General features: G+C 38.9%; 1 protein-coding gene across 4 annotated transcripts in view; it reads left to right on the top strand.

Moving 5' to 3' along the window:
* Window positions 1-21,512, top strand: part of SUPT3H (SPT3 homolog, SAGA and STAGA complex component) — a 235,133-nt gene that overhangs the window by 139,515 nt on the left and 74,106 nt on the right. For all 4 annotated transcript variants that reach the window (XM_015859909.2, XM_032443555.1, XM_032443554.1 and 1 more), the window contains 3 exons: window positions 13,129-13,215; window positions 14,503-14,593; window positions 16,064-16,200. In XM_015859909.2, coding sequence (XP_015715395.1) covers window positions 13,129-13,215; window positions 14,503-14,593; window positions 16,064-16,200 — 315 coding nt within the window. The remainder of the gene's footprint in view (window positions 1-13,128; window positions 13,216-14,502; window positions 14,594-16,063; window positions 16,201-21,512) is intronic.

Here is a 21,512-nt window from a genome sequence, read left to right as displayed (position 1 = left end):
TGCTGTGGCCAGTAATGTCATTATATGCACCGAATGGTTAATAAGCATTCTTAGTAAAAGCTGCTGTTAATTAGCAAGATGAGGAATTTGCCACTTTGCATCTAAAATAGCGTTGTTCATATGATATGATGCACTGCTGTATTCTGATGTTGAGAGAATACAAAACTATTTCTACTTAATGGAAAATAATTCATTATGAAAAGATATTACTGAAAATACCTTGATTCTTCAAGGATATATCTCCACTGAAACTAAGCTATAGCTTTTCTGGCTGCTGGGAACTACTTCATCCTGTGTCTGCTCTTCCCTGTAACTTATGTCAAAGAATTTCACATTACAACTCCAGTGCTTGATCTTACTTTTTGTTTGGCCAGACATTATCTGTCACAAAACCCTTTAGTCTTGCCTTGAAGATAGATCTGCTACTTCTGTTGAATGCAGCATTCCAGAGAATAAATACGGATCCACTAAACACCCTGATGTACATCTGAAACAAGGATCACGTAGCATAGCTTAATGGATGATGTGTTTCCTTGAGACAGAGGAAATCTGAATTCTGTTTGTGATTGTCTCTTTGTTCCCAGTGACTGGGAAGACCTGAACTTCTGCAACTGGCAGGAGGTGAAAGAAATGGGAGGCACCCAAATGAGTAGATCTGTACCAAGTTATTTTTTAAATCTAATTTTCTGACATTAGATGTCATTTCACAAATCATCCAGGTCTGATCAGCTTTTTGTACGTGGATAGTAGTGGTAAAAGTGGCCTCTGGTGAGTCCTGTTCTGGAAGGTGTCAGGTAGTGAAACGATCACCAACATCAATAAAATGACCGTAGGTGAATCAGATTTTATTTCTACATCTCAGGTTTTAAATTGGATAAGTAAGGATAGCATTGCTGAGATTCCTTGCAAAAAAAGTCGTCTCCTTCGGAGACAACTAGAAAAGTGATGCATGCATAGTGTACACATTGTGTGGTGTTGTCTGTTTATTGAATACCTGAATTCTGTCCTGCAGAAGGTGTGCCTCAACCCTCCATGCCATCAATTTCATTACAAGTGTCTATAAGAGGCAGTCTTTGTTGTTGCCTCCTAGTGAGATTGATGCCCCCATCATTCATTAGCTGATATATTACAGTTTATGACATCTGTAAAAAATAAAGGGAAAGGTATCTGAAGAGGCTCCGAGAAAGCCAACAATCTCAAGTTTATTAACAATAGTAACTCTGGGCTATAAATCACTGTTTACAGGAGGCCGTTAAAAAGGCCTCGATTCTGGCACTATTCTGTAAAACTTCATGTTAGCTGTGTAGGATTTAGCTTGCAGCATTCTAAGAAGGCCAATCTTAACTAGATGAAATTATAAAGTTAACTGTGGGGTATGAACTCAACCACTCTATATTTTATTATTGGTTGCAGTATGTGGCTGAGTACACAGAGCAGAGATACATCTGTAATGAATAACTGTTTTTTCTACATGAAGCTCAAACATACATTAGCACAGCCTATTTATCTGAATGAACTGAGGCTGCAAATAATTAAGGAATCTACTCTGGGAATACTTACACCATCATAGAAGCTGATTTTCATTCAAGTTGTATCAAAAGAAACCCCAGCAACCTTGCTCCACTCGTTTTACACACAACTGCCATTCATCAGCCTAGATTAGTTGCTGCAAAGGGTCCCATTATTTTCATGTGTTTGTTCATCCTTACTGAAGGAGTTAGCAGTTTTCCCTTGTCATATGCCTTGTTCAGCTCACAGTGGAGTTGCTGAAGTAAAGGAGAGAACTACAATTTCCTTTATTCCATGTTAGGTTTTGCTTGCTCTTCCTTGTGATAGATTCATTGCCCCTCAGGCCCCTTTAGCTCCCCAAACTTACACTGATTTCTTTGGATATTAACGCCAGTAGACTTTTATAATTCATTCAGGTCTGAGATGCTGGCAGCCTGGTCTAGTATTAAATGTGGAGGCTGGCAGCCCTGCCTGTGGCAGGGAGTTGGAACTTGATGATCTTTGGGGTCCCTTCCAACCCAAGCCATTCTATGATTTTATGATTCTATGCCAGTGCTGATGACTGGAGTGCAATAAGCTCTTTGATTTTCACTTCCTTTCAGTACAAATAATTTGTTTCCATATACCTCTTCCTATGAGTTATCTTACTTTTGCTCCTTGCTCAGCATTTCAGTTCTTCCATGTGTTTATTGAGACCATTTTCCCATTATGGAGCCATGTTTAGACTTTCCTTCTCTGTTTCATTCTGCATTGAGTATCTACTTTCTCTTTCTTCATTGTGTTTTATGTCTAAGGGCTCCTTTGCTTTCCCTTTTAATTTGACTTACAAAGTTAATTAAGCTTTACTTTTGGTAGCTCTTTATTCCTGCTTCTCTTGACCTCCGCTGGTGTGGCTTTACTACATGCTGCAGATCCCGTTCCTCTGCAAAAAGACACTGATTGGAAAGTGATTTCTTGTGAATATAAGGATTTGCTTTGATAATATTCTAGGTCCAGGTTCTACACTGCAAACTGGTGACTGTGCTGACATTGTTTATGCTCGTGTCTGTGAGCTTTATATTAAAATGACTGATACTATTTGTAACTCTTTATGGTGGTTTGCAGGTTTTTGGTTTAAATGTTTAGTTGCCTTTTGGTTTAAATATCACTGAGAATTATGATTATATATGATATAAGGCTGGCCCACTTACTCTAAATTAGAGGAGAAATGCATTGGGCACAGTTTTTATGGTTGCATGTCTGCTAAATCACCTCTGTGTTTCACAGCCTTAGGCATTGAGAAGTATTTATAGTATTTGCTAAGAAGTTTACACCCAGTTAGATACAAAAAATGTTTACATTAAAGCTCAGACTCATTTTGCAGGCTCTTCCTATTGCAGTTAGCAGTGCAGCAGAAGAGGAAGACATGCCAAGGGAGCTGGGCTTGTTCAGCCTGGAGAAGAGAAGGCTGTGGGGTGACCTCATTGCAGCCTTCCAGGACCTAAAGGGAGCCTACAGACAGGAGGGGAGTCAACTCTTTACAACAGTAGATACAGCAGGGCAAGGGAAATGGTTTGAAGTTGGAGGAGGGAAGATTTAGGTTGGATGTCAGGAGAAGTTCTTTACTGTGAGAGTGGTGAGGTGCTGGATCAGCTGCCCAGAGAGGCTGTGGATGCCCCATCCATCCCTGGAGCTGTTCAAGGCCAGGTTGGATGGGGCCCTGGGCAGCCTGGGCTGGTATCAATGTGGAGGTTGGTGGCCCTGCCTGTGGTGGGGGTTGGAGCTTCGTGATCCTTGATTCTATGAGAAGTAGATGGTAGCAAATGCCATGCTCAGAGGGCACCACCAAGATCTGCAATCTAGACAATTTCAGCAAGCACCTTGTACAACCAACTGTGTTTACTTTATCCCTGTCAAAACATCATCTTCATCTTTCCTTAAGAAGCACAGTGGCTTATGCTTATTCCCTTCATGTCACCCACCCTGCAGCCTTGGAGGTCAGTCCTGTCTCGGGTGGGGTATGAACTGAATCTTCTTTGCCTCCAGCATCTCCTGTTCAAAGCAGTGCTTTCTCCCATGCTGCCCCAAGGCCTAGGAGGAGCTTCCCTCAACAGCTTCAAAGGCATTTTGCATTGTTCTTCAAACATCTTATCTGTGAAACACGATCATATTTCAGCCTATTCCAGCTTTTCAAAAAATGAGGATTTCCACGCGAGGTTATTTCAGAGCAGCTCCACACAAGTCAGTATGAATTTGAGTTATGTAAAGGATCAAGGCGTTTTCTCATTCATATCTCAGTGTGGACTCTGTACCGGTTCCAAGTTATCTGTTCCAACATTTTAGAATTCAGCTTATCTTTTTATTATAGTTTAAAGCCCTCCCATTTTTTTATGCCAAGAACATACTTAAGAAAAAAATGCTTTAACTTTTCCAACAGTTGCATTCAATTTAAAGGATCTAGTAAACATTACTGGAGCACAGCTAAGGGAAATCCCATGTGGCTAATAACATTTTAGTAATAATAGCAGATAAATTTTGGAGTTTTCTTAATAGATTAGCTAAAAATCTTCAGTGCAAAATGTATAACAAAACAGTCCCAGAAGCTACTGTACAGCTTTTAAACTATCCTTGGGTTCAGGGGAGAGTTTGAATTAAACTTGGTAGTTTTCAACCTACCACTCCTGATGTTCTAGCAGAAGCTTTGCTACTTCTTTCTGCTATCGTTACCAGTATTTCTGTTAGGAATTTCACAGTTTCTTTTGTAGTGTCGGTTGTTTTTCTTTGTTTCTTTGGGGTTTGGGAGTTGTTTTTTGTTAGTAAGAAGATCCCGCCTCCTCCCAGTAGTTTGATTTTAACCATTTGGACCGTTTCAGTCCATTAAAACTGTCCTTTAGCAGGAGGAAGTAGAGTTATTTATTCTTACAGGGATGCTGTGACTCAAACACTCCCTTCTCTTCCTGTTGCTCAATCCAATGTAATTAAATAATATATTTCATTTCATAGCTTTGCAGGAGCAGTAGAGAGGAAATTATGCTCAGAAAACATGTTTATTTTTTTCCCCCATCATCCTTTTCATGGCTCAAAAGTGATTCTTTCCCTTGGTGCTAATGGAATGTGAAGCAGCCTTTTCAGACTCAAGTCCTTGGGAAATTAATGCTTATTAAAAAATGAACATTAATTAAGAGTTAGGAAATCAGTGCCATTTTTTTCAGACCGAAAAATCTGTTGTTCAGATTTTACATTTGAGCTGCTTTGGGTTCCTTTCTTTCCTTTCTCTGAGCTAACAGCTCTCTCCTTTTTTCCTTTCCTTCATCTACCCAAGAGAACATCTGCCTTGTTCGTGTTATCAGCTGCACAATATGATTTGTTTTTTTTCCAAACCTCTGAGAATTACAGTTTGTAAAAATAAATAAATAAAAACATACAGGAAACAAAACATTGCAGACATACATACAATAATAGCAACTTCCTTCTGTCTTCTTTGCAAATGAAAATGGATCCACCCTGGACTCGACTGGTTGCTTTTATAAACTTCTATATTATTTTTCTTCACCTGGTATTACAGTAGCTGTGGGAGGAAGATGCTCTACCTTTAGGAAAGGAAAGTATCCATAGGATTGTCTGCTTCTCATTGTCTCCACTGGCAAATTATTTTCTGTAAAGTTAAAGAGTAGAGTGGGACTTGTTTCAGTACCACAATAATACATTCAGTGCACAATATACATAGTCAATCTGAGCAATCCCAGAACACTGAGATGCCGTCACCACCCAAGATGGCGAGCTCCCACTTGATGGACACTTGTCTGCATTTGAGCAGATGAGGATAAAATTAAGGAGAAAGACCTTGTGAGTTATTTCAGGTACAGGCTTTTAACGTAAGGACTTCTACATCAATTGGACAGTTTTTACAAGAAAATATGTAACTGTGCATCTCTTCAGGGTTATAAATAAAGGGAGATCTTTCAAGTTTCAATTATTGTCATTCTTCATTTTTGGTTGAACCTGAATCCTTTCTTCTCCATCTGCCAGTTAGTCTGGACTGTACTAAAAATGTCTTAGCGTATCATAGAATGGTTTGGGTTGGAAGGGACCTTTAAGATCACCCTTTCTATAATTAGGGACACCTCCCTCTAGCCCACATTGCTCACAGACCCATCCAGTCTTACTTATGTCCTTAATGGGATTTATTTTTATAAAATATGCTTTTGTCTTTCATTTTATGGTGTTTGAAGAGATTTCTTTCTGACTTGGCTATCAGTTCAGCCAGAGGACCAAGCCTTGTCATCTCTGCATTCAGTGCTCTGATGGCTGCCTGCCTCTCCATGGCTTTGCCTAAGCCTTGCTCAGAGCACTTACCTCCTGGAATCGGTGAACAGATGTCTTATTTTCCCTATGACAAACTGTGAAGCTTGATTCCAGTTTGCAGTCATGTGGAAAGGAAAAGTGTTTCTTTAGTGCCCTGGTGAAACTAATACAAGTCAATGATTATTTTTCTGTGTGACAGCATAAGGATGTGTGATTGAAGCAAACGTTACTCTACAGCAAGGGGAGAAAGGACCCTGCTTATATTAGATGTTCTCTCCATCAACAGAGAACAGTCCTTTCCTACTTGGAAACTGCGTAACAATAATCCTGAATGGTGGTTTGTCTGGGGATTTGAAACCAAAGGCCATCACCTCTGCTGGTCTGCGTAGCGTATGCATACTGGAGAAAGGAATAGAAATAGCTGGTAGTAAATCTGAGTTTATACACTAAAATATCAGTGAATTAGTATTTTTTTCAGTTCTAAAGAAAGGTAAATTCTGACTGTTTTCCCTAAAGGAATGATGAGTGCATTTATTGCTAAAGATGAATACACATTCTTATTATTTTAAAATATTCCGTAGGAAAAAGACATTGAAGGATGTAACTTTTATAGTTGAAATTCATAGCTTGGAATAGCTGTACTGATACTGCTGTAATTAAAAAAAAAAAAAAAAGTAGTTGTGAAAGTTTGAATCCAAATGTAGTAAGTTCTGTGGCACTCTATTATCCCAGTATTCACTTACATGTGGGGAAGTTTGCTGCCACTGATTTACTGTGGGATCACACCATCAGCCTCAGTATCTGGGATATCCTGGCAGTCCTAAGGCATCAGCAACGAGTGGAAGACCTCTGTTCATCTTCAGACATAGAAAAGTGGGTCGTTTCAGATTTTGGAGTACATTTGGCCATGAGAATTCTTCTGATTCAAGCTGTTTAATGGATCTTTCACATGTGCAGTGGTCACCCTTCACAAAACCAGTTTCATTGCATTCCTGCTAGTTATGAAGAAGACTTTGTTCCCCCTTGGATGTTATTACCCAAGCTGATTTTTTTTCACCCCTATCGCAATAAAAACATAGAACAAAGGTTTCACATTTGGTTTTCCTGTCTACTGTTATCACCAGCAGTCAGGGAGAGCATCAGCAGTGGCCATCTCCAGCACAACTTCAAGTATCGAAGTAGTGAAGCCTATGTAGCTGCTGACAGATTTATCATATTGAAATAGAATTCAGTGAGTATGAGACTTTCTCACTTTAATACTGTTCATATAATTTCACCTGGCGTGGTCATCATTGCCTGCTATAAGGGGCAGAGTTTCTGTTGTTTCATGGAGAGGAGAAGAATTACAGGAACAAAATGTTGGTTCAAAATGTTCCTTTTGGAATTAGAATTGAAATAAGAAAAAGAGCATACCTGAAGAATAACGTGTCATGCAGTCATTGTTCATAAGTTCTTTCCCTGTGTGACAGAAAATGCAAGGCATTTGAGACATGGAGTTTAAACTATTTTTAGAGCCTTGCTTTAAAGCCCATCTTTATCAAGATAGCAATATTCATTTCACCATTTACTTGGAAACGTACTTTCTTTATTTAATCTACTAAATATGGTCTCTAATAGATTCAAATCTTCACTTTCAGTAGAAGAACCAAGTTGCGCTTTACTAATAAGTTATCATTCTTCTAACAATTGCACATGTTTATATTTTAAACAAAACTGGTTCAGTGTTAACAGATGTGGGGCTCAGCTAGGAATAAGCTATGAATATATAGAGTGTGTAGGGATTCAGCTTTCCTCTATCCCAGTTTGTGGTTGGCACTGAACTGCACGAGTCACCTTATAGCCATGGAGCTCAGTAAGCAAGCAGAATCCATTGTGAAAATTGAATCATTCCACATTTAAGAAAAGATTTCTCCTCCATTCTCCTATGGAGAAGCTCTTTGGTCTCTTAGAGATTGGTGAGGATCACTGACCTGCCTGGATGGCCACAAGTTGCACCAGGGGAGATTCAGGTTGGACATTAGGAAATATTTAGTTTAGTTTAGTTTCAGAATGGCTTTGTATTTTTCCTGTCTCTGTTTTTTGTTTTTGGTTTTGTTTCTTATTGAACGCTTAAAAGGTTCTTGCTTGAAACATGGAAAACATCAGCCCAAAGAATGAAGCAAAGGGTGCTCCACTCTTGCAATTTGCACTCCATTTAAGTGTGTGCATTGTAAAAGACAAAACCAAAAGACTCTCCTCCACCTGAACCCTCCAGTTTTAATATAATCAAAAGAAGTGTGTGGGCTATTGGTAGAGTGAAGGGAAATCATGGAGATCAAAATTATACTACGTTTAATTTAAACAAATGGGAATAACAACGACGTGTCTTTTCACCGTCCTTCTAATCCATCACAATTTCTGATAGCAATGGTACAATTAAAATATCCAAATCTTTACAGGAATTCACAATTTCAGTTTGAAGGAGGCTGAGGAAAGGGCTGTTCTCTACTGTGATCATTAGACTCATTTTATATCAACAGCTTATCACCCTGCATGCCATGCAACCATAGCATGTCTGACCCACAGAGATGCTCTTCGTGCTTTCAGAGGGCAGGAGCCCTTGTGCAACCTGCTTGTTACTGGAGATCCTTTGGGGATACATCTCTGGATGTTCGTAATGGGTTACAGGGTCTCCAATTGCAGCCCCCAGCTGCAATGCTTCTGGAGCAATGCAAGGCAAAGCTGTGACACTGCCTCAGAAGGCCAGGTGAGGCAACTGAGCTGGATCCAGATGTTAAAAGGTAAATTTATTTTGAAGAAGTGAACAAAACAAATAGCATATGTACTTGAAAACAAGTTCTCCATGAATTTCAGGGAGTGAATGGCCATGAGATGTAAATAGAGATTTTCTTACTCTCATGATGTGCGTGTACCAGAATTCACTGTGTGTCAATTAAACGCTCCAGTGAAGCCTCAAAATGGGTCACAAAGGTTCATCTGCTCCAGGTCATACACAGTCACCTGCTGATGCATTAAATGCTTTCCTGTAAAATATTCTTAGATTTGAAAATGGATACCCAATAACAACAAAATTGATTGTGTTTTCATCTGCAGGTGAAATTTTCATGTGTTAGACAGCTTGGGGTGATTTAGTCATGCTGTGGAGCCCATGAGAGGTGATCCTAAATCATTACCCAGAACAATGAGCTAATGGAATCTGTAAAGCTCAGCTGCCAGACTCAGTTGTATTTGAGAAACTTTATGGAAATGTTTAGATGAAGATGTACAGTTTTATGTTTAATTGCCTTCGAAGAAGTATTGGGACATTCTGCTTAGAATACATTTGCAGCAGTGGACCTAAACTCAGAATTTCTATCGGTATTTTCAGAGTTTCATGCTTTTGATATAGAAAAGATGGGGGAAAAATGAGGTATTCAAATGCATATTTAACAACAAACCAGCCTTCCTGAGTTTAAAAAAAAAAGATAAAAATGCAGCCAGGTGAAGTATAATCTGATTTTCCTCTAGAATAAAACCAAAACCTTGAAGCACTATTCTTGATGCTCAGCAGTGTGAAGGCATGCAAGCATTCCGGTTTTGACTCCACTGTGCAATTTAACTGGAAGGATTATGTCACAGCATAGCATGCTTGTTTGCCATCTTTTTGTTCATCAAGACGTTTCTGTATAGCTATCAATGGTTGTTGACTTTGGAGGAAGGGGAAGAAAAAACAATTAGGAGTAAAAGCAGACAGTGCCATTGAAGGAACTGTGCTTCTGTCATAGGAGAATGAATGCTCCTTTCAACAGATCCATAATTTGCAGAAGTTGCAAAAAGAAAATAGCCGTAAGGTGACTGTTAACGTACTTCAGTTCATCCTGCCAAGAAAGTTAACTTCATAAAGTCATTAAAGCAGTGATTACATTTTAAAATATTATTCCCCAGCCATTTCTTCTTAGACTTTAAAATACGGTTACTGTATATACTGCTTTCTTTGTAACGTGAAAAATTGTAAATTACACTTATTTTTCATAAACTCCTAATTATTAACAGAGCTATTTGCGCTCCTATAGTGAAAGTCATTTCAACGCTTCCGTTATTTAAACTTCACTTTTAGGGGGTTCATAATTCGGCTGTAATAAAAAATAAATTCAGACTCCGAGGGCTCAAATACTCTTTGCTGGCACTGGGGCCTGATTTTCTTCAAGAAGCAAAGTGATTCGGATTGCTGACTGTTCTTAAAGATAATCTGGAATAAAATGCTTTCCAGTGGTGACTAAATAACTGTGATCATTAACAACATTATAATGCAGTGTGGTGGATGTGCTGCTGCTCTGAGCTCTGTGTCTGGTGCTGAGCAGACCTGAATCTTGAAGAAGGGATACTGCTGGAACTTCTTGCAGCGTCTCTGACATTGCTGTTCCAGAAGGGCGATTGTAGGAGAAGATGGGGAAGGTTGTGACTAGCCTTGTAGTGCATGCATTGTGAGGTCCTTGGCAGGAGACCCGCTGTGGTGGAAGGCAGAAGACCAATGGATTTGGAGGTTGTGTCGCTGAAAACTGCATTTCTGCCATGATGGATGCTCAAGTGCTCAAAGATGGATCACTTCTTCAGTATGGCTTCCTGAAACCACCGTCATCACATAGCATGGCCGCTGTGGTGGCTCAACAAGGCCATCAGCTCCGGAAATTAAGGAGACAGGGCTTACTGCGTATTAATGGCAACTTTGGGACAGTCAAATCAGACAGCTCGTTACAACGCTAATTATAGCAAAGCACTCGTGTTGTGGTTTGAATGAGTCAGTTCTGTGTGTGCTAAAACTATAAATACATCTTCTCCCCCATCTGGACTGTGTGGTACGTAATTTTTTTTTGATGGCCTGGATACATATTTACCTGAGCATATCCTGGTTTCCCAGGTAAATATGTGTACCAATGCAGAACTCATTATGGTCTGTTTGGATAAATAATCCATATTTTATAACGGTACGGGAAGTAATTATTTTCCTATTTTGCTTTCTTTAAGCCAAAGAAATTAAATGCTGTGGGTTCATTACTTAAAATAAAATAGATGCAAAAATCGAGGTAACATGAGAATAAAGTTTTCATTGTTTTGGTAGAAACTGAGAATGTTATTCCAGATTTTGATCTCGTGTTTAGCCCAGAATAACTCCATTAAAATAAACAGCGTTATTCAGGATTTACTTAGATGCAAATGGGACGTGAATTTGGCCTCCTGTCCTTAATCCCCCTTACTTCACTGGGAATTCCTGTAAGTAGCTCGCACACGATCTTTGCTGTAAATGACATTGTCAAGTATTTATCATTTGGAAAAAATGAGTCATTTCAGCTACGTGGGGACATTAACCTATTTGAATTTTGTAATAAGAAAATGTCTAACAGTTGTAGTCCTACATGCATTAGAGAAACTGAGCCACCTATTTTGGCCATTGTTTTATATGACATGGGATGGAGCTGCGTCGTGTCATGGCCATGCTAAGGTCAAGGTTTGCAGCACTTTTAAGCTTGGTGGGACCAAAGTTAGCCTTGGCATAAATCCATAAGCTGCAATAGATTTACACCAGGGATGAATATTGGCTCATTCTTGGTAACTTTATTTTTTATCCATTTCTATTTCATGTTAGAAATATAAGCAGCCTGTGTGCCCTCAAACTAATCAGAATAAGAAACAGTTTCGCTCATGCCAAAAAAATAGAAATATCATTTTTCACATTCTTACATTTTTCAAGCGAGTTTCAAGTAAGATTATATTACTGTGACTTCTGAATTCCTGAAATCTCTCTGGTCTTTGTAACTGCAAGGGCCAGCAGTGTTTCAAGGGGAAAATCTGAAACTCTTCATGCAGTATGTTTTGTGTTGTGCAGACTAGATACACTTCACATTTTGCATGTTTGCGATTACCATGGAAAAAAATTAATGCAGTACAGTATTAAGATTTATGGACTGATTTTTTTGCCCACTGAGCCCATTCCAAAAAATAAAATAATAAAATAAAATCTTTTCCCCCCTCTCCCCCTTTGGATATGAGAAACAGCTACTGTTTTTGTTGATCTTTTTAACTTCTGAATAGACCTATTTCAAGTCATAGCAGCATGGGAGCTCGGATTAATAATATACTTATTCAGGCAGTGATACTGACTGAAACCACTGCTAGTGTGAGTAAGAAGGATAGGATTTCTTTAAATTATTCTCAGGTGCATTCATGCATTTCTGAAAGAAGAATATGAGGATATCGTAAAATAAATGAAATTTTTGTTTACTGATCATGTTACAGGTGTGTACGAGTTGTAATATCAGGGATGTAAGATGTCTCGTTTTGCTAGCTTTTGTTCTGGCCTCACAGTCAGTCCATCTATCAATTAGCAAACAAGAGCAAGAGCCAATAAATGACTACACCCAGCCTTTTGGACACTTCTTTTAGATCTGAAGGAAATATCATATTCCATGGTGTCAGGCATCCTGTCTATGCCACCTCCTCTACATCACTGTCTCCAGGCAGCCACAAAGATGAGCAAAGAAGGAGAGAATCCCATGGGCTCCTCTTTTGGCTTTGGGCCTCCTTAGCCTCGTAGTTTGATGAGCATCAGCTGGTGTGTTTTTGGGCTGTGCTGATGTGATGTGTGCCTGTTTAGTGGCTTCTAAATCACCAGCTCTATGCTGACTGACGGCACAGTCCAAGGCTGATGTCCATAGTCAATTCCAAAGAGATTTTTTGCCCTTTCTAGCACCATTTCAGGGATTTGGGGCCTTCATAGGCATGGCCAACTGCGGCCTTCATGATAGAGGTTTGTTCCTTTGGCTGCATCATGAGTATACCAAAAATGTCTTCACATGGGTATGGTTTCCATTAATGATAAGTTGAGTGAGACTGAGTTTCTTCCCAAAAATACTTCCATAAACTGTTTGAAATTTGTATATGTTAATCTAAAAGAAATTGTGAGAGGAATATTCTATTCTTCCACAGTTCCAGATAAAGCGCTATGGCAAGAATTTGGCATTTTTACATTGCCCGAGTGAAATCTGTGTTCATTCTCGGGGCAAATGTGGTTTGAGGGAGAAAAGGAAAAAGCAATGCAGTGCTTTTCAAAAGCAATCATTTTAAATAGAATCCTTGAGATTCATCATGAGTTTTACAGTCTTCTCATAGAATTGTTATTCCCTTTTTGCCTAACAAGTGGAGTGAGTGACACCTTTAAGAGTCTCAGCTTGTGAAGTGCATAGCTGGTATTTAGCTATATACTACCATGCAAAATATTATCCGAACGTATACGAAAAACCTGGTATACATATATTTTTAACACAGATGCAGCCATCCTAATGTGTTTGTTTATTTTAGTTGCAGCAAGCAGCTGAAGTTTCTCAGCTGAGAGGAGCTCGAGTTATCTCTGCTGAGGACCTCCTGTTCCTAATGCGCAAAGACAAGGTATGGTAATGACACAGAATGGTCTTGTTTTGCACAGCAGGCTCCTTATCATGTATAAAGTATTTGCTCCTCAAAACACATGAATAGCTTTGTTGGAAGGTGTAGCTGTACTGCAGCTGTATTACATGTTGAGCAATAATTATGTGACGTTTTAATAAACTCTTATTTCCTCCAGTGATTTCAATTATGAATAGATTTTTTTCACTAGTATTTAGGGTGAGTACTAAACATTACAACTCACAGCAATTTTTTAATTGTTTGTAATATAAAGGATCCTTACCTCGTCTTGTGCAGTGTCCCTGCCTTTAGCAGGGGGTTGGAACTCCACAATCTTAAAGGTCTCTTCCAACCCAAACCATCCTGTGATTCTTATTCTTCATATTCCTTTGATTTCTATTAAAAACAATTACTCTTATTTCCTTCTATTTATGGAAAACACAGAGGCAAGTGTGATATTTAACAATGTTATCATTTTTAATGTTTCTTTTTTATTTTAATATTCTTCCTGTATTTTCATCTCACCAAAATCTTCAGATTGCGATATGATGTGCTTTCTGTGTGAACTAAGTAGACCGTGTCAATAATTAAAAAAACCCTTGTTTTCCATAAGAACATTAAAGTCATTTTATCTCTTCCAATTTCAGAATTATTCAAAAATTCTTAATATTCATTTTTATCTAATTCCTTATTCTCTTGCCTCCCTTTCTCTGTTTTTCTTTTCTTACTTGGTGGAAGAAACCCAATGACTAAAAACATATAGAAAGAAATACAACCGTAAAGCTTGGAAACCAAGTGCAGTTACTTTATCTGATGTGCCCAGTGATGGTATAATGGAAACAGTGGTTGATATGAACATGAAAGTTCATGGAATTACGCATGTCTAGATATGAATTCCCAAACAAAGCAAGGATTTTGGAGCGCCCTACTGAAGCCTGATTTTTTCCTTTCTGAGGGTGAAACCCGTTGCTGTCTCATAGTGGGCAAACAAAGTACCAAGCTGCTCATATAAATACCTTGACATGCTTGCTATATGTGGATTTTCTTCAGAACTGGGAATTCTGAACATTGTAAAAATTATATTTATTCTCACAACAGAATGTCCCTGTTCATTGCAGGAGAGATGGACTAGATGACCTTTGAAGGTCCCTTCCAACTCAAATGATTCTGAGATGCTATGGTTTGTGTTATATGTGATGCTGTACAGTCTGTGTATTCGTGTGTCATAATGTTAGTCTAAATAAGAACAATTCTATGCAATGCTAATATCAATGTATGTTTTTCTCACAGAAGAAGCTTAGGAGGCTGCTTAAGTACATGTTTTTTCGAGACTACAAATCTAAAATTGTGAAGGGCATAGAAGAAGATGACCTCATCGAAGGTAGAAAAGCTTTCCTTAATTTGGGAGGTGTTTGTTATTTTATAAATGCCCAGAACAGCTCACTGCAAAGTATTAATGTCTTCTCTAATACTTATTCAAGCAACAATTACAGTTTCAGATGTAGTAACTCGGTTTTAAATTGCTGCTTTTCCATTTACATTACTTCAAAGTTAAGATTTTCCATCTACCATCCGAATGATAAGTAACAGTGCTTAATGTAACTCTGTTGAAGCTAAGAAACTGGTGCTGATTAAAGGGCTAATTGATTTCAGCATGTGTAATTTAAATGTGTCAGCTACCATGTGCAGGGGAGACTGTCAGCTGAATGGACATTTGTTAGCTAATTACCAAAAGGTTTTGACATGCTTTACAAAAAATACCATAATCTGAAGTCATTTAATACTGATATATGACTTGGCCTTATTTCGGTGCCGTTTAGCATTTTGTACTTTGAATCTGTCATTTCAGGAATGGGAAACACTTTCGTTTTTCCATTCCATAAAGACATGGCAGTTTTTTATCAGCAGCGCATTTAAAAGCCAAACGCTTTGAATTGAGAAAAGCACTAATTAGTCTCATTGCATTTGGTGGTGTAGATTTACACCAGTAGAGCAAAACCTTGCTGTATTTTTATTGGTGTATCCAGCAATTTCCATACAACACTTTTGTGTTTAACTTATTTCCTTTCTCAGAGCCTTGGATATTTTTATCCCCTCACCACGAATTCTTTGTGTTTAGTTCCTCTGAGCATCCACACTGATGTTAGGTCCTCCTCCTCGTGCTTTAACTTGGTCAAGGCATGGATAAGGTCTGGTCAACTCATTTGACTTTTCCTAAATCATTTAGATGCTCAAGAAATACTTCCTAAACACACTTCATCTTGGTGTTGGAGATTTCATTCTCTGGAAAGCTGTGGTAACTTGAAGCCATTAGTTTTGTTTCTTGAGTCTTATGTATTTGTAGCCATTGTTCTGCCTAGCCCAATGACCACCTTGCCCGGGGTTCACTAGGCTTTATGTTGAGCAGTGGCCCATCACCTGGGAGCTGCTTCTTAATGCTTGTGTGAAGGTTCACTTTAGATTTTAGGTAATTTCGGTGTTCTGATGTTCTGTGTTCATATGAGAAAAAGTGTTACTCCTACGTGGTATGTCATACAAGTGAGCTTTCATACAGCTCACATAGCACTGTGGGTTCTTTAGTGAGAAATAACAATACCTGGTGGACTAGATTCTTCTAGATTGCTAAAAAGATTAGGTTGTACTAATGAACATTAAAGGGGACTTTATATTACAGTGCTTCTGCAACAAAGCAGGACATCACCATGGCTGGGTTGCTCTACTTGTATCAGGGCAGAAAGAACAACCTGCACAGTGCATCTGATTCTAAAAAATTAGATACCTTCTAGGGATATAATTTGATGTTTGGAGTAGCCAAATTTATGTTTGCTCTTCGTTTCTTATCTTTGTGTAGACAAGTTCAGCAGCAACAACACCAACAAACGGCAGAAGCTTGCTCAAGATTTTCTCAACTCCATTGACCAGACAGGAGAGCTCCTGGCCATGTTTGAAGATGATGAAATTGATGATGTCAAGCAAGAGCGAATGGAGGTAATTCTTATGTTTTACTGATATCCATCTCCTGCAGAGAAAACTGTGAAATATTTCATACATCATGCTGTTCTGCTGCCTTTCTCGTGTTGCATATTGTATCGCTGTTACGTGTTTATTCCTTTTGCCCAGATGGTCAAAAGGAATCTTACTTCCATATTTTTCCTATTCCTTCAAATGTTTGCTGATACCTAAGCACACATGCTGGGAGGGAAGATTATGAAAGTGTAGTTATGGATCTTTCTGTCTGCCATGTATTTGTATTTCCTTCCCATAGAAAGCAGATTCAATTTAAAAACATTTCACAGACATTTTTTTCCATTTTTTTTCTATTTTTCATTCTTTCTCTCATTGGAAAATTATGCTTAAATGGCAACTGAGGATTCTTTTCATATAACACAGCTTTCATAAAAAATGAAAACAATTCTGTGCATACACACTTCATGGCATGCTCTTCTCACCTTATCTATCTGAAAAACATATGACTACATTACAGAATGCAGAACCATATTACTCTTAAGAAGCTAACCTGGGATCAAGAATTCTAGCAGCATTAGCATGGGAGTTTCTGAAACGGTGGTTTTGATGTTAGTTTTGCTTGGTTTCACCGAGTCCCAGCAATATGACCACAAGACCTGTGTGTGAGCAAGTTGCCATGTTGGCCTTATGATAGAATCCTTATTGTTGGAAGGGACCTTTAAGGACCATCCAGTCCAACTCCCCTGCAATGCACAGGGACACCACAGCTAGATCAGGTTGGCCAGGGCCTGATCCAACCTTGTCTTGAAAGTTGGATGGAGCATCAACCACATCTCTGGGCAACCTGTGCAAGTGCCTCACCGCCCTCACTGTAAAAGACTTTTTCTTGAGAGCATTTGTCCTTGTTCTATCACAACATACACTGATAAAGAGCCTGTCCCTTTCTGGATCCCTATGTTTTCACTAGTAAATGAGCATTTTCTTGAATATCACTTACTCCGAACTATTTTAAAGAGCCACAGGCTATATCAGGGCCAGGGCCAGTTTTCAGGCTCTGAAGGCAAATGGCAATGATTGGCTTGCGTCCCCATAGCTAAATTTCCTTTCCACCCAGAACGAGCTAATTCTGTCGATAGTGGATATGGAGAATGCTCCATAACCCCTTTTCTTGCCCATTTCTTGCTCATGCCTTGTGTGGGCAACTAGTCAAGGGCAAAATTGTGCAGGGTGTCTGCTCACAATTGCACACAATTTCCATATTTTTTTAGTCAGAGGTGTAGGATTCGTGGCTGTTGGAAAGCTGCTATTTTTAGAGTGCTTTTTATGCCCTTTCATTACCGGAGCTGGGTACTTTGGTTTGATTATGTTTCCTATGATGAGGTGGCTGATGCATTCAGTAATATTTGTCTGTTTAATATTTGCCTATTTCACTTTAAGGTTTCGTGGAAAATTCTATGGAAGAAACAACCTGATTTTTATCCTGCTCTTTCTGGGGCTTGCCCAGTCATGTTTCCCTTTCCTTCTCTCCATTACAGTTACTAAAAATCTAATCAAGAATCCATTCTCCCTAAGAACTGGATTGGGAACAAGTCCCATGTATCCACAGCTGAGAGTCAGTGCTGTGGAGCAGCTCTTCCCAGCCACTATTTGTGTTTTAGAAACTGATGTTTCTTCTATTTACTTTTGTACAAATGTATTGATGTAAAATGTTGTTTTGTAGAAATGCAAGCGTATCCTTTGAGCTCATATGCACAGAAATAGATAACAGCCCAGCTTGGAATTACTGCTATGGGACTGACTTTCTGCTCTTTTTTAGGTTCTCTTCTATTATTCCAGTACAACCTTTATTTTCTTTGAAGCCTAAAAAACTGGACAAGTGACTAGAAGTATGAAATTCCTTGTGCCAGACAGGGTCATGTCTAACTTTCTGTTTGCCTGCAGTCAAATACTTCTCTTTCAGCTGATGGCTCATCTTGGTTTTCATCCCTTGACTATTCACGATCTGTAGGATACATGTATTGAAAATAATTCTTTTTACTGCTTCACTTTATTACATTTCATGAATAATATGTTTCCATGTTTAAAAATAAATAAATCAAAAATCAAGGTCTACTTACTTTGGGATAGAAACATAAATTATACACAGGTATGAAGTCAGTACTATGGATTTTCTTTCTTATTCATTTTTCAGTGACAAAGCACGAAACATTGGTTGAGACATGCTACTCCAAAAGTTCAGCTTTTCTTTTCTTTTGGGTTTTGTTATCACTTTCGGGCGGGTAGAAATAAATCACAGTGGGAAGTGTGATCCAGTCCTATAAGAACAGTTCTACACTGAGAGGGTGGGTAGTTGCTGGAACAGGCTGCCCAGAGAGGTGGTGCATTCCGTGTCCTGGAGGTGTTCAAGGTGATGCTGGATGGGCCCTGGGCAGCCTGATCTAGTGCTTCATGTAGAGTTTGGGAGGAAATCCAATTTGCCTGCAAAAGGGGTTGGAGCTTGGTGATCTTTGAGATCTCTTCCAACACAAGCTGTTCAATGGGATTTATTTGGTTTCCTGTGTTGTCAGTGGATGGGTTAATGGAGTGCATCATGTTTTCTTTGTGCAGTCAGTTATATTCAATCCATGCTAAGTTTGGGAGGAAATCCAGTAGGCACTTAAAAATTCTAAGAGGGTTCTTTAAGGAATTAGTACACTTGACCCATGAGCTGTGATCTAAAGGCAATGGTCCTTTTAGGTATCAATTACCTCAGACATGAGTGATTGTCTTAGTTTGGACAACTGCAAGTGATTTCAGTTACATGTTGCCTTGGGCCAAAATCATGCCAAGTTGTCCCAAGCATATGATAAACATGTATTTATGATGTCATTGTGGGCTAAACAGGATATTATTGTTTAGCAGTATGGTTTCAGTTATGAGACAAAAAGCAAATATTATTTATACTTTTTTTTTTTTAAACAAATTTTATGGAATTAGATCTAAAACTTCATGAGAACACTTGCTGTTCTGTGAGGTCTGTTCTGTTTGTACCACAGAGGAGTAAGCAAAGCCCCAAGCTACTTTCAAACAGTAAAAAAGGTGGAAATAGGTCTACAGTTTTGCCTGAAAAACATCTCGTTATGCTGTCACATTACAAGGAAAGGACATTCCTTTATGACTGGATGTAGATCTTACTGATGCATCCTATAGCTTCAGTCTGAAGCACAGACCATTACTGAGAGTAATAAATCAATAAGCAAAAGACAGTCCATTTGTCTTAAAAGTGAAGGGCGGGAATTAAAAACAAAATGCACATTACTTTTCCGTAATGCGTGATTATGTTGTCAATGCATTTTGATCAGATGATAATAGCAGTAATAGCAATGAATAGTAGCAAATCAGCCAACTGTACCAAAAAAAACAAACCACAACAGAAGTTGTAAAGCACTGCTGTCCTGCTCCAAAACCATAAGAAGTTTGCCCTCCTAAAATAGCAGTAAAACAGAAGTGATGTGCTGCTCCTCCCGGTAAGAACAGATGTAGATGAAATAAAATGTTCTTTTTCGTATAGTTGAACTGTGCACATGGAGATCATAGAAGCCGCCTCTGTGACGAGTGACAGTGCACAGAATGTCAGTTTCTTATTGTACTGGTTAGTCTCAAGCTGCTTCAGTTTGGAACAGATCAGGGGGAAGGTGGATGTTCAGTAAGATCTTTGCATTTTGAAATGGGCTGCCCAGGGAGGTGGTTGAGTCACCATCCCTGATGTGTTTAACAACCCTTTGGATGTGGTGCTCAGGGCCATGATTGGGCAGAGGGCTGTTAGTTAGGGTAGGATGGTTGGGTTGGGGTTGGACTTGATGATCTTTAAGGTCTTTTCCAACCTGAGCAATTCTATGATTCTACCATTTTTCCTTATTTTGCAGTTTGGGTCGAGGTGCAGGTGTGGCTGTTTGTGCCCTTGTATTTCTGCTCTGAACCTCTCAGAGGACCTGTCCATATAAAACTTGCTGCAGGTTTGGCAGCATTTTGTGAATGGTAGCTCCAGTGCTGCTGAATGTTTGTATGAGAGCCTTGATCGAATTTACAATGTCCTGTTATTGAAACCAAGCAGAGGTCTTTTAAAATTTCAGTCAACTTAATGGCAAAGAGGGCTTCTTTCTCAGTCTCTAAAAGTCCATTTTTTAATCATTTGTTTTATGGTGCCAGTGCCTCCCCCACCAGGAAAAAACAAATTCCCTTCAGAAATCTGAACTGGCGTCCAAAGGGCTGCTTGGAGCATCACACTGTGAATACTCCATTTCAGTTTTGTTCCCCTGGGATTAAAGGAAACACCATTCATCTGTCCCTCTGAGTGCTAGTTTTGGGATATATTTCCAACACTCAGATGTTAGATGGCAGTAATTTAGTTGCAGTAGCTACCGTAATGTTTTCACAGTACATTGCAAATTTGAATAAACAGTAGAGAAACATCAGAAACAATTCAGGTATTTAAAAACTACATCTACATGCTACTGTTGTAAGTTCATTGTGGATGTGATCTTTGCAATCCTGCTCAATAATTATATATCTGTTTATGAGAAATCTGTATCCAGTGGACAGAAATGGGGTACACTATGTGCATTGTACAATACATGGCAATAAAGATTAGGTGTGTTTGAAATGTGTCCCTTGTCCAAGTGAAGTTAAATGGCTCCATTTGAATTTCATCTGTGTTAGGTATGATTAATTTGTGCCTATAGAAGGCACTTAAATACACCCAAATGCACCTTGGGGTGTAAAAAATAATACTCTGGACATCCACTCTGTTTCAATCATAGTTATTTCTATGATGTCGACTTTGTAGATTTGGTATTTATGTGTTTATTGGCCCAGGGAAGTGATGGAGTCACTGGAGGTGTTCCAGAACTGTGGAGATGTGGCACTGAGGGACATGGTCAGAGCCATTGTGGGGGTGGGGTTGGGCTTGGGGAGATCTATTTCAGCCTTTATGATTCTATGATTCTCTCCTTAATTTTTGTATTGAATTAAGGAAAGTCGATTACTTGTTTGTGTCTTTCAGAGCCCCAGACATCAGCTGTGATTCAAAATCTCCACAGCACCAGTAACAACAAATCTGATAATCAGAAAAGTTTCAGTGTTATTACAAAACTGAGGACAAGGAAGTTCCAAGTTTACAAATCAGTATCTATTCCTTTTTCTTAGCAGGGAGGGTTTATTCTCTCCACATTTATGAGCACAATTAAGTATTTAATTCAATAAAAGAATAGTTTGTAGCTCTGCAGCATGGAAAGTTGTGTAAAACCCTGACAGCTGTGAAAACTGACTCCACATCCAGTTAGCTCATGTGGCAG

The sequence above is a fragment of the Coturnix japonica genome, chromosome 3 (genome assembly GCF_001577835.2).
Source record: "Coturnix japonica isolate 7356 chromosome 3, Coturnix japonica 2.1, whole genome shotgun sequence".
Taxonomy (NCBI): Eukaryota; Metazoa; Chordata; class Aves; order Galliformes; family Phasianidae; genus Coturnix; species Coturnix japonica.
The sequence above is the reverse complement of the archived record's forward strand: the minus strand, read 5'-3'. Positions and strand labels throughout refer to the sequence as shown.